The sequence below is a fragment of the Anabrus simplex genome, chromosome 7, assembly GCF_040414725.1.
Source record: "Anabrus simplex isolate iqAnaSimp1 chromosome 7, ASM4041472v1, whole genome shotgun sequence".
NCBI classification, from domain to species: Eukaryota; Metazoa; Arthropoda; class Insecta; order Orthoptera; family Tettigoniidae; genus Anabrus; species Anabrus simplex.
The window spans coordinates 157,160,895-157,174,414 of record NC_090271.1 but is presented as its reverse complement, the minus strand read 5'-3'; the positions used below and the strand labels follow the sequence as shown (position 1 = coordinate 157,174,414).

The 13,520-nt window shown below is 37.4% G+C and overlaps 1 protein-coding gene across 3 annotated transcripts in view; it reads right to left on the bottom strand.

Moving 5' to 3' along the window:
* The window catches only part of LOC136877389 (protein IWS1 homolog), a 194,554-nt gene that overhangs the window by 93,219 nt on the left and 87,815 nt on the right, over nt 1-13,520 (bottom strand). For all 3 annotated transcript variants that reach the window (XM_067151389.2, XM_067151390.2, XM_067151391.2), the window contains exon 6: nt 1,094-1,241. In XM_067151389.2, coding sequence (XP_067007490.2) covers nt 1,094-1,241 — 148 coding nt within the window. The remainder of the gene's footprint in view (nt 1-1,093; nt 1,242-13,520) is intronic.

The window sequence follows — 13,520 nt, the reverse complement described above, 5'->3', positions numbered from 1 at the left end:
AGAAGGAAGTTTTATAAAACAATCTCTCTTCAACAACAACAACAACAACAACAACAACAACAACAACAACAACAACCACCACCACCACCACCTTGGACTACATAATTTGAATGGCAGTAGAATTCAATTATGACTGACTGTAGGCAAGGGCTTTATAATGAGAACTTCCCAAGTCGAGTGTGAAGGCAAGGGGGCCTGTCATTATAATGAAAACACCCAAACTCAGTTGTGACTGACAGTAAGAATGAGGGCCTGCCATTATTATGAAATCCTCCTATCTCAAATATGACTGGAAGTGCGAAATGTAATGAACACCCAAATAAATTGTAACTGGCAGTAGACAAGGGTGCATGCCATTACAATGAAAACTTCCAACTCTATTGTGACTTCAAGAACACCACCACCACCACCACCACCACCCACCACAGACAACATAACTTGAACGGCAGGAGGCAAGAGAGTCTGCAGCAAATATGGACAGATATGCAGCAAGATATCATACAAAACCTGTATGCTTCCCTGTCTCCAAATATCACATCTTCTACCCAAGGTAGATGTGTATCCACAGAGTAACAACAAATATGTAGGTAAATAATCCTCCTAGTCAATACTATATATATTCATTTTTATTTACCTTTCACCTCAACTAGATAAAATGACCAGATGGCGATATTTCATCGATGGAATAAACTGACACATGTCTTGAAATATTCCTCTTATTCACAATATATTTTTCTATTAATTTCCTGCGAAGAAAAGGACCGTTTTCTCAACGCTGTGGAAGGAAGTCATTAATATTTTAGTTATGATCTTTGTCATGGATAAGTAATGGGGAATTTCAAAAGAGGTGTTGGTCTTTTTTGACCACAGCATCTATTAAACGTCTGGTCTTTTAAGGTACTTTTTTCTTAAACATGCCCAGTCATGCAATTCCAACAACTCCTCCTTGGAGTGCTCTTTTTTAAATGGCAAATTAGTATTTCAGTTCCCCTATCCTGGCTGCAATGGAAATTATACAACTGGATTCACTCTATTTTCAAAATGTCTTTCTAGGATGTTTGTGATATTTCTATTCAGATTAATCTAAACTCACCTCGGCAGCAAATTTCATATCTTGTAGGAGCTGTGCTATAATGTCATCATTGTCATTAATAATATCTATATCTTTTCTTTTTCTCTTCTTGGACATTTCTTTCTTACGAGCTAACATCAAGTCAAAATCAGACATGGACTCAAAACCCCTGTAAAGAAAAATAAGATTATCAAAATATTACAACATGCATTAAACAAATCTATTCACTCATACATATAACATTTGGGTTGAAAATAGGAAACAATATAAGGACAGTTTAAGGACAGCAAACCATTTAAAATAAGACAGGGATTGAACAGAAACATAAGAAGAATCCACAGCAGGCAATTAGCGAAGGAAATCAAGGAGCAGAATCTATGTATATAAAATAAGTTTTGTGTGTGCTCAGAAATAAAAATAAAAATTCTGTCCACAGTAGGAAAGAAATGCAATTTTCTTATTTTCAGTTATCTCTGTCCACCTGACTATGTCTGTACACGCATCGCGAGAAAAATGACTTAACAGAATTTAACCCTTTGCAGTCCAATTTTTTTGTCACATGTTATAAGTCTGGTCCAAATTAATTTCGCACCTTTTTACCTAGTCAGATTAAACTCACATCTTTTATTAGTAACTATAATATTATTATGAATATTATATCGCATAAACATGAGTCTAGTGAGTGAGTTACAGGTTTACACAAAAGTCATCAGTGCAGGAGTGAAAAATAACATAAAAAACTGAAATGGAGTGATGCAGCTAGGACGAGCCTGCAGTCCTCTAGTTTCCTGACCTGATGAATAACTCAGTCTAGGAGGCTCATTATTATGATATGTTTCATTCCGGTAAACACTAATGTCGTTTGCATTCCCATTTGTATGTGCGGAAGTATTTTCAGAACCACTGTTACTCAAATGATCAACACTGATCTGAGAAGCGTCATCATTGCTGTGTGCCGCATCCCCTCCTCCACCCCGGCCCATTATCTTCGTCCGTCTTCTTGCTTTTGTAGCAGACACTGGAACTTCCCCTTCTGAATCTTCAGAAACAGCAAGGATGGTCCGGGATCATTCCGTGTTTTTTTACGCACAGGTCGAGTCGCTGAAGTTTCACTTGCAATGCTGGAGTTCATTACACCTTCATCTTCACTTGACAGTTCTCTAAACTCTTCATCTAATTCAAATAAATAATCATCGGCACTGCTGCCTAAAAATAAATGTGCATACGTATTTCTCCTTCATTCAAATTTGCTGTTTTTATATCACAAATTCAACTGAGACAATTCGCATTCACAGATAAACACGCCTAGTACAACACACGTGCACACTAGTCAATGTAAACAAAACACAGCTAACAGGCCGCGGGTAACCATGACGATTCACGGCTACATATATTTCGTATTATTTCCATGGAGATAAAAGGACGGCTTCCTTTGTGCACAAAAATTTGCTCTAGAAACATCAGGGATATCGATCGACCTCAATCAGGTAAAGGAACTTCAATAAATAACATCTTAAACAGAATGAAACATAATGTCAAGGTGGCCTCGATGTTGGACCAGTTAAAATAAACCATGATGTCGAGGTCACCTCGCCGTTGGACTGGAAAAGGTTAATGAAAATCGGTACGTGAAGTTGGCGAATAATTCACTACAATGTTGACTATAAATAATTTTAATCACACTGGTGAAATGGTAGTTTAGGAGAAGGCCTAAAATTTAATTCTCAAGTATCTATGTTATTAGTGGTTCTACTGATAAACCCCACCTAACACAAGTTATAGGTAATATAATTTCTGATCATTTATGCCTTACAAAGTTTTAATAATAACAATGTTATTGGATTTATGTCCCACTAACCAATTTTTCAGTTTTCGGAGACGCCGAGGAGCTGGAATTGAGCCCTTTTTATGTGCCAGAATTTCTACCGACACGAGGCTGACATATTTGGGCACTTTCAAATGCCACCGGACTGAGCCAGGATCGAACCTGTCAAGTTGGGGTAAGAAGGCCAGTGCCTCAACTGTCTGTGCAACTCAGCCTGGTTATAAAGTTTTACCGTACTGGCTATGATAACAGAGATATTCATGAATTTAGACTTTTATTTCTTAGTCCATATTAGTGCCGAGCCACAAGAAAAGGCCTGAACATAATTCAATGAAAATCATTATATAATGTATGTAGGATGCTAATTAGTAATTAGCATCCTACATATAGTATCTTCCATACGGATCCATACTGATATTTATCATTTGCAATGCATCATTATATGCACTGCATACAATTTTCAATATCTTCGTTGTCTCGAGCCGTGCAAGAACGGAGCGTGTTCACCTGTTGACTCACTAGTCACTGATTTTGTATTCCAAAATAAATGTAATTGTAAATATACAGTAAAACCTCGTTAATTCAAAGTTGCTGGGACGCAAAAATCGGACTTCGAATTACGTGATTTTGAATTAACCACCAACTCTTAATTCAGAAATGCTAACCCTTGCCGCGTAAAAAAAATATTTTAAGACCCGTACTGCATACAGTTAACCTTAATTCATAGTTTACACCTTTGAAATGCCACAGAAAAATCTATTTCCAAAATGTATCCAACAACGTGTATTTACAGTATTCAAATTCACAATACAGTATTCACTTGGATAACTCAATGATAAACATAACCTCATAACACAAAAGAAAAAAAAAAAGAGCATGATTCAAAGATGAGGAGAAATCTATGCTGGCTCCCGTGAATAAGTCCTTTATTCATCGGATTACTGAACTGAATGCATTTTAGATGTCATGTACTTGCAGGGAAAGTACTCGATGTTCTTAAAACATTGTAGTTTATCAAACTCTTGTATGACGAGGGGATAAAGTCTCTCGCTTCCATCTGCATTAGAGCACAGTACAGTGATTCTATCCTTATACGATTTCCCGCCATGGTACTTCTCTCGTAATTCAGAAATGTGAACCCTTTGCAGTGTCACAAAGCATTCTAAGATGCATTCATGCACACAATCGCCTTGATTCACAGTTTACACCTTTCAACTGCTTTGGAAAAATTTATTCCTGAAATGTATCCAACAAGGTGCATTTACATTATTCAAATAATGCACTTGGATAAATCACTGTCAAACATAAACTCACGCATTGAAAGAAAAAACGCAGGATTCCAAGACGAGGACAAATTATGCTGGCTCCCGCAAGTCCTTTATTCATTGGATTACTGTACTGAATGCATTTTAGATGTCCTGTACTTGCATGGAAAGTGCCCCACGTCCTTAAAACATCGTGGTTTATCGAACTTCCCTATGACAAGGGAAAGAAGTCTCTCGCTTCCGTGTGCATTGAAACACAGTGCAATGGCCCTCCACCCTGTACGATTTCCCGGCTATCACTTCCCTACTATAAAACTGTAAGACCGTTTAGGCTCAGCATAATAAAAAACAATGCAGTTTCATCAGCATTGACAATATTATTTGCTGCATACGAATTGATTATATGAGCCACGCTTTTTCGCCAACTGTCGGCATCGCCGGTATTCGCGGATGATTCTTCTCTGCACACAGCCTGCTACGTGATATTATGGTGTTCCTTAAAACGCTGAATACAAAAGAATTAAGATTTTACACGAACTTAGCAAATATGAAGCACACTGTAGACATACCGAAGTGAGTGAAAGTACTGAAATCTACCCCAGCAGGTTCCGGAAGATGCGTTCTATTACGACGCGGATAAATTTCAAATTTAAATTACTCTGGAAAAAAACTATTTTTTTAAATGTAAAGGCAGTTTTGAATTAAAAGTCTGAATTTTGGTAATGGAACCGACATTGTTCTTCGCTTAAATCTAAGAATTTCATTTTTTGTCCATATTGAACTGAGAACGTAAGATAGGAAACTTAAAAGGGTCCACCTTTTCAATACAAATAAATGTTATAAGTTTATTTACAACATATATTTACACTTGGAACTAGTTTCGACGCTGTTTGGCGTCATCTTCAGCCAAAATGTGGGAAATAGGCATAGGCGTAAGCATGCAGACATTTACATTATACAAGATGTTAAATCAGTGTGATTAAATGAGAGACATGAAATGGTGAAGTACAATGTCAGTTTACAAAATGGTTATGAAGGGTGAGTCAAAATTGTATAAACATGAGATAGGGCTCAAAAACATAATCACTTACAAAACATATAAACTGCAACAAAAACACGCGGAAGTTTGAGATGATTGGCATTGGAGATTCAAATTGTTTCAGACACTCTTCCATTGAATGTTGCCTGCCGCGAGTGTAGTACAAAACATAGGTTAGATTTCAATAAACTCGCCCTGTCTCATACTTATGCTACGCCTGACCTATATGGCATCTGACGAAGAAGTGTCTACAAATTTTAATTCTTTAACTGCCAATTTCACCTTGCACTACGAAAAATTTGAATATGTTATTTGTATTTGAAAGTATATTTAATGAGTCCTAACTCATGTGAGTTATAGCTTTTGTTTCACCCTTCATGGACTGTTTTGAAGTGGCGTTACTGAATATCTACAAATTCGAACCTTTACTGCCAAGTTCATCTTGCACCATGAGTTCAGATGTCCCGTGCAATTCTAAGAGACTTGATTCTGTTAAATACTACCTCGTATTTGAACTACACTCGCACCAGTGCCATTCAATGAATGAGTGAACACAGACCTTTATGTGCCAAATCCATCACGAACCTACAGTTTCGAGTGTGTTGCATGTGTTTCAGTTTTTGCATTTATCGAGTCCAAACTCATGCTTGTGCAATTTTGTCTCACCCTTCACAGCTGGTTTTGAATTGATGCTTAGTGAATAAGTGATTTCAATCCCTAACTACCAAATTTCATCTCAACCCAAAAATATTTTTAAAATGTTATGTGCATTTTGGAACTATTGTGTTTATTGAAATCTAACCTATGTTTTGTACTACACTCGCGGCAGGCAACATTCAATGGAAGAGTGTCTGAAACAATTTGAATCTCCAATGCCAATCATCTCGAACTTCCGCGCGTTTTTGTTGCAGTTTATATGTTTTTTAAGTCATTATGTTTTTGAGCCCTACCTCATGATTATACAATTTTGACTCACCCTTCATGACCATTTTGTAAACTGACATTGTAGTTCACGATTTCATGTCTCTCATTTAATCACACTGATTTAACATCTTGTATAATGTAAATGTCTGCATGCTTACGCCTATGCCTATTTCCCACATTTTGGCTGAAGATGACGCCAAACAGCGTCAAAACTAGTTCCAAGTGTAAATATATGTCGTAAATAAACTTATAACATTTATTTGTATTGAAAAGGTGGACCCTTTTAAGTTTCCTATCTTACTTATTGTTCTTCGCATTACGAATTATTCGTATTTCGAATTAAACAATTTAAATAACATGCAAAACTGTACCTTATGTTTCCGGGAACGAGAGCTTCTTTGAATTAGGTGGGATTGTCATCAGCGCCGCCCGCAATTCATACTTTGTGAGTGTGTTCGAACCGCGACCTCACAATATAGGAGTAAAGTAGACATAAGAATCTTAAAGTCAGAAAAGGAAGTACAACTTCAAGGAATCGAGGTAAAAATAATTATATATGTAAGAAAATGAAATTGAAATATACATTGGGAACTCGTAAGGAGATGCAGTTCTGATCAGTAGAATCCATTGAGGCAATGGTGAAATGTTTGAACAAATACAGAATAATTGTAACTCCCTTATCACAATGTGTACACGGTCAAAAGGACGACAGGGCACAGCTTGAAAACGCACGTAGAGAGGAAACTACCGACCTCCAAGCATCAAGAACAATTGTGAAGGTTTAGAATTTTCTCAGGGAAGGGATACCGCTAACCAATAGGAAGGTATAGACTAGAAAAGTGTTCCACCGATCAATACTTATTTATTGTAAATGGATTTTATTTCTAGTCTATACATTGAATCCAATCAATACGGAAAATGAAACTTATACATAGTAACCAATAGGAACACGACAAATCGGAAGTATGCAGGGTTCAAAGTTCGGCAGAGCATGGTAACAATGAGAATACAAAATTGACTTAAGGAGGAACAGAAGGGCACAATAGCGAGTTAGCAAGGAGACTCTGTAGTGGCAGTCAGCAGGAAGAGCTAGGGAGTTGGGTTGGCAGTCCGTAGGTCAGGAACCAAAGCCGGGAGTAAGGGAAGTCCGGTGGGACAATAAACTGGTCAGGCCGTGAACATTACTCACATTAGAGCTCGATGTCAGAACTACCAGAAATTGGTAACAAGTATTCCCAAGCAATGTGCCGGGAAGTCCTCTACACTCAGAGGATAGAGAATTAGGTAGAGAACACACTTAAGCGGACTCATACAGTCCTTAGCACAAGGGAAGTCTTCAAGTAAGGACATACGTCCAGGGAACAATATGAGTAATTAAAAAAGAAGTCAAGACTCGCATAATCTGAAGTGAGTAAAGACTCTACTTCAGAAGTAGCTGTTGAAGACTTTGGATGAACAGTACTCTCGGGTGAAGGTCCAATGAGGAGCCCAATTGGTAATTACTACGCATTATGACGGTAGACTACAGGACATCTCAGTTCAGAGGTGAAGAGCATCTCTACCATAGATTCGAGCGGGAGAATGAATTAGGCTGGTTACTTGGCAGGAGGTGACCACAGAAGCAGCAGCTTCCAGTACAGCGTTAGTGATCCTTTCTAAGGAAGTCTCAGGGAACAGTGACACATAAATTAACAGAACTGCATCCTCTTAGGTACTAGTGAAGGGAACCAGTGAACCAGCGGGTGCTAGCTTGTGAAAGTGAAGTCAGGCTTCAAGAAAGACGACATTGGGGAAGACATCCTCCTCTTGGAAGATAAGTATCAACTAGTATTAACAAAACTAAATAGGGAACCAAAGACTTAATAGCTTTTTTTTTTTTTTTTTTTTGCTAGGGGCTTTACGTTGCACCGACACAGATAGGTCTTATGGCGACGATGGGATAGGAAATGCCTAGGAGTTGGAGGGAAGCGGCCATGGCCTTAATTAAGGTACAGCCCCAGCATTTGCCTGGTGTGAAAATGGGAAACCACGGAAAACCATCTTCAGGGCTGCCGATAGTGGGATTCGAACCTACTATCTCCCGGATGCAAGCTCACAGCCGCGCGCCTCTACGCGCACGGCCAACTCGCCCGGTAGACTTAATAGCTAGTAAAAATATTGTGTAGAGTAGGAAGTTCCCCAAACTCTAGATCAAATCTTCATCATTCAAGAGCTGTAAATATTTGTAAATTCTTGTACAGTGCATTTTATAATTCAATATAGTGGATTTTGGCATTAAGCCACCTTAACTTGGTGTCTTTATTGTAGTGTCTTAAGTGCATTTAAGAACCCTCCCCTGTCCCCAGCTTGTTGTACCATAGGATATGACAGGAGTTTGAATTAACCGATTTTGAATTATCGAGGTTCTACTTTATCTGTTCCTCGTGCTGTACCTACAAACTGTCGAGACTTCTCGTCAGATGCAGATCGTACCTTCTGGGTGTGAATGTTCTTCCTCCCACCCCCCATTTTCATTGGAATACACCACCTGATTGTTTGGCGTTTGTCTTCCGATTCATAAAATACCTTTTACAGAACTTTGATTTTCAACAACTACAGGTCTTCAAATACTAGACATAGAAAGGCCCTATTGTGTTCTGTGTACAGAAAATTAACTCACATTTAAAACCGATCCATATGACGTTTGCTCCAAACACCATAGTTTAGCAGATATTTGACAGAATTCAACAACAACAACAAATACAATTTTTGCATCGTTTTGATAAAAAACAACTGTTAGAAAGCCTGTATCCCAACCACTATGGAAGCTATAGAGCTGAATTTGGTCTCAAACTTCAGCTTATTTACTCTAAGTTGGGATTGAATTATGTTTTGTTAGACCAAAAAGTAGAGAAAAGGTAAAAAATGTCAGTTTTTCAATACCAAGGGGCACATGGTGGCCCCCCAAGGTCGAAAACTTGGATTTTACATCAAAGGCTCAACCCTAACAACATACCAAAAAATCAAAACTACCTTATCTTTTGCACAGCAAATTCCTATATTCACGATGATTTTCTTGGACTATAAGTTGCCTTATTTAATGGCCAAGTGCATCAACTTTGTTTAAGATTCAGCTAAACATTGTGTACATAAACGTGTTTTGCTTACGAATTGAGAATTACGAACGTGCTACGGTGACTTCGCATTTCCTTTGTTATAGACGTTAATTCCCATAGGGGAAAAAATAAATAAATAAAAAATTACAAAAAAAAATTGCCTCTCTCCATTGTTATACCTTTGGGCTCATTTGCATTCTGTCCTAGATATTCCAGATTCAGCAGTCCATCTTTAAAATCATCTTGAAATCTGAGAGACAATTTATGTTAACTGCTAATCACTGTGTACGTTTGGTAACCGCTTTAACTTGACTGTTTAACTTTAACTGACAATAATAAGGGATATAAATAATAATCAGGAATGATCCCCTGCAGCTTCATTTAAAGAAGGTTTCAGAAGAATCTTAAATGCTGATTACACTAATCAGGGTTCGTGCACTTGGCCATAGATCTACAAAACTTAACTGTCTATTCCTCTTGTAGCACTTTTCAATTATCTGGCATATACCAAAAATCTCATCCATACTGGTTTTCATCCAACTTACTGCCAACTACTGATCGCACCCTCCCTTCTAAAATCCCAGTGAACACCTTACCTGGTATACTGATCAACGAAATACCTCGATAGCTGTTGCAAACCTTTTAGTTCCCTTACTTTCAGATAGGTACAATTGCAGCTTTTGTCCAACCAGAAGGCATCTTATTAACACTCCATGCTAATATTATTACTCTATGAAGCCATTTCACCCCTGCCTACCCACTGTATTTCACCATTTCAAGTCTAATTTCATCTATTCCAGCTTCTTTATGACAATGGAGTTTATTTACCATCCTTTCCACTTCCTCAAGCATAATTTTACTAACACCATTATCCTCCTACCTGTACCATTTCATTGCCCTAAATATAAAATTTTTATAAAAAAATAACAGGGAATTGAAATCGTCATTCGCCGAGAATAGCGGTAAAGTTCCGTAAATCGTGCTGCAGAAAGTTCGAAGTAATGAAATACAGACTAATGGAATCCATGTGGCCGCTAACATAAGGGAAAGTATACAGGCAAACGGAATCCAGGTAACCGTGATATAAGAAAAGTTCACTATAAACCAACAGTAGGAACATTCGAAGATCGTAAAAAGGAAGAATATACACAGAAGATTTCAAGAAGCTACTGTATAAAGAAATAGCAGATTTTAGAGAGAAGATACTAAAATTATCGGAAGAATTAACAAAAATACGAAGTCCAAATGCTATACTTCTCGTAAAGATATAAGGTCATAGGCAAATTACACTGCATGATATGAAGAAGACGACTGAACGGAAAGCAGGGTTGAACTGAGGATCGATGAAAGTTTATTGAAGAAGATTTCTATGAAAATGATATCTTGAAGCATTTTAACATTAACCTGACAGTATTTAAGCCACCATTCGTGTCGTTAAAACTGCAATAGTTGAATTTACGTCATCATATTCTCCTCATAAGAAACTAAAGAATATAACAAGGCTTTATAACTAAGGAGACCGTGGAATTAATGTTATATTTGTCTATGTTTTTCATGCATGTACGTGAAAACGCTGTGATGGCCTGCTAGAAGGAGATGGGATTGGCGACAGACGGGAACCGAACCGGCCTTGCCCGACAACACAAGTCCACCGATCAAGACTCGGAGATGCCGCAGATATAAACCAGAGATGATCGCCACATAAGAGGACGAAATTACAGCAGTTACAGCCCAAAACACAGGCAGAATAAGATAAGTTTAAAAGCTGTATTTTTCAGAAGTAGATATTTGTGTAGTATCATGTAGTAATTTGTTGGTTGTGTTGATGTAAGGAATGGATCGATGTATCTTCAAGAGATGACTTATAAAGATAGTTTCATCGTGAACGTATTGATAGTGCTGTTCAGATGGTGTTTGGTAATCTTCAAAAGCAGATAAGAACTTCCATATGTAGGAAATGTCGCATTCGCCAATGAAGCACAATAATAACGTCTTGTCAATCGATTTTCAAAGAGTTATGCCATAATCAAGCTGTTCAAATGTACTTGGAGTGAGTAAATACCAGTAATGCATATCGAATCGTAGGTTACCAAGATCATTAATATCAACTTATTGCCAAACGTGAGTAAATATGGGTTATATTTATATCTATGTTTTGACAAATCAAGTGCATATTGTCAGAAATAGAAGTTGTCGATCCATAATATTATAATTTCATTGGGATATGGAATTATTCAAATCAAGCATTACATTGAATAGGTCAAATGAAGTTTATGTATGCGGTGATGTAAGGATATGATGGAAATATGAGATAGGGAGTGAGAATAATAAATAATAGATATCCTTGAATATTTGTTTGGGGAATGATAATAAATGGAAGGTCGTTTGAAGAAAGAATCTCACGTATAAGTAATTAATGAGAGTGTATGTAACGTAGTGTAGAATTATGGTTTTATTTAATGCTTAAAGCGACGTAACCTCGAATAATCTATATGTTACCAATATAATGGTCCGTTATTGGACATTACAAATTTTCCAGCTAACTCATTCTTGGTTGCCTGCGTTTCGCCCTCGTGTGCTAAGTTAGGCTCATCAGTTGGGACTTAGCACACCACCCAAGACGCAAGGCTAGTGCATACCGTGGAGGCCACTGCATAGGCTACTTGAAGCCACCAGCAGTGCCAGTGCACTATGAGAGCTGTCTCATTTCCAAAATTTGATGCCTGCCTGGCCATCAGATAATACAGATGTTGATTCCCAAAGGGAATTTAAAATACTTGTCCCGAATGAGTAAAATTATAATACCAATATAATGGTCCGTTATTGGACATTACAAATTTTCCAGCTAACTCATTCTTGGTTGCCTGCGTTTCGCCCTCGTGTGCTAAGTTAGGCTTATCAGTTGGGACTTAGCACACCACCCAAGACGCAAGGCTAGTGCATACCGTGGAGGCCACTGCATAGGCTACTTGAAGCCACCAGCAGTGCCAATGCACTATGAGAGCTATGTCTCATCTATATGTGACGTATTGGCAAATTGAAGATGGGTTTACAGGATGTTAATGAAGTATGGTCATCGGAAATTAATCTCAATTAACCTACAACTCAGGCTATTATGGCAACCTCAAAGAAAATTTCCACATCCTGTTTGATATTCAAGTTGATTTAAGCTGAAACACTAGATTAGTGTCGGCAGGTATGAAATTAGTGTCCTCGTAATATTAGCTTATCGCTATTACTGGATTAGGAACTGTCCTCTAATGTGTGCCTTGAATTATTGCAAACATATAATTAAATTTATTATGCAATGCAACATAGTATAACCTTGAATGCAAAGGTGTTGAGTCTATCTTGAAGATTTTACAGGTTTCATAGGAATATTTTGATCACATCTAGTCATGAATGATATATATGTGTGTGTGTGTTTATATATATATATTAACGTCGGTAGCTATTACGAGCTACAATCATGAAACATTTCTTATTCTGCGTGTGTTTTCTGAAAGATAAAGTTAGTTGAAGAGCCTAGACAGATAATTAAGCTTACTTACAATGTAAAATATCAATAACCGAAACTGGATGTATGTCAGAACTCGACATTCTGCTGGAGCTTAACAGTAGAATCTTATATTTCACGAGAATTTGTCTTTATTCATAAAAGAGTTTCATTTTTATTTTACTCTTGTTGTGTCATTTACACAATTTCAAGCTAATTCATTAATTTAATTAATTTCTGAATGTCAATATAAAGAACTATACAATTATAATTTTTTTTAATAAGAGAATGGCCGGGCTGAGTGGCTCAGACGGTTAAGGCGCTGGCCTTCTAACCCCAAGTTGGCAGGTTCGATCCTGGCTCAGTCCGGTGGTATTTGAAGGTGCTCAAATACGACAGCCCCGTGTCGGTAGATTTACTGGCACGTTAAAGAAATCCTGCGGGACTAAATTCCGGCACCTCGGCGTCTCCGAAAACCTTAAAAAGTAGTTAGTGGGACGTAAAACAAATAACATTATTATTATAATAAGAGAATGAGAAGATGAAGATAGATTGTAATTCATAATAAGTCAGGATGAATTCATCGAACAATCTTAATCCGTGAAAAATTTTAGGAGAAGAATTATTTGATAGGATGAGACCATAGGCAATAATGAGGTAGTTTTTGATTAATGATCATGGACTTCAAGGACGACTTCAAGATTTTTTTTTTTTGTTTGGATGAAATACCAATGTACATACAAAATATTTAGAAAACATTTAGCTCATCTGAAAAGATGATATAATTTTGAATAAATATTAATA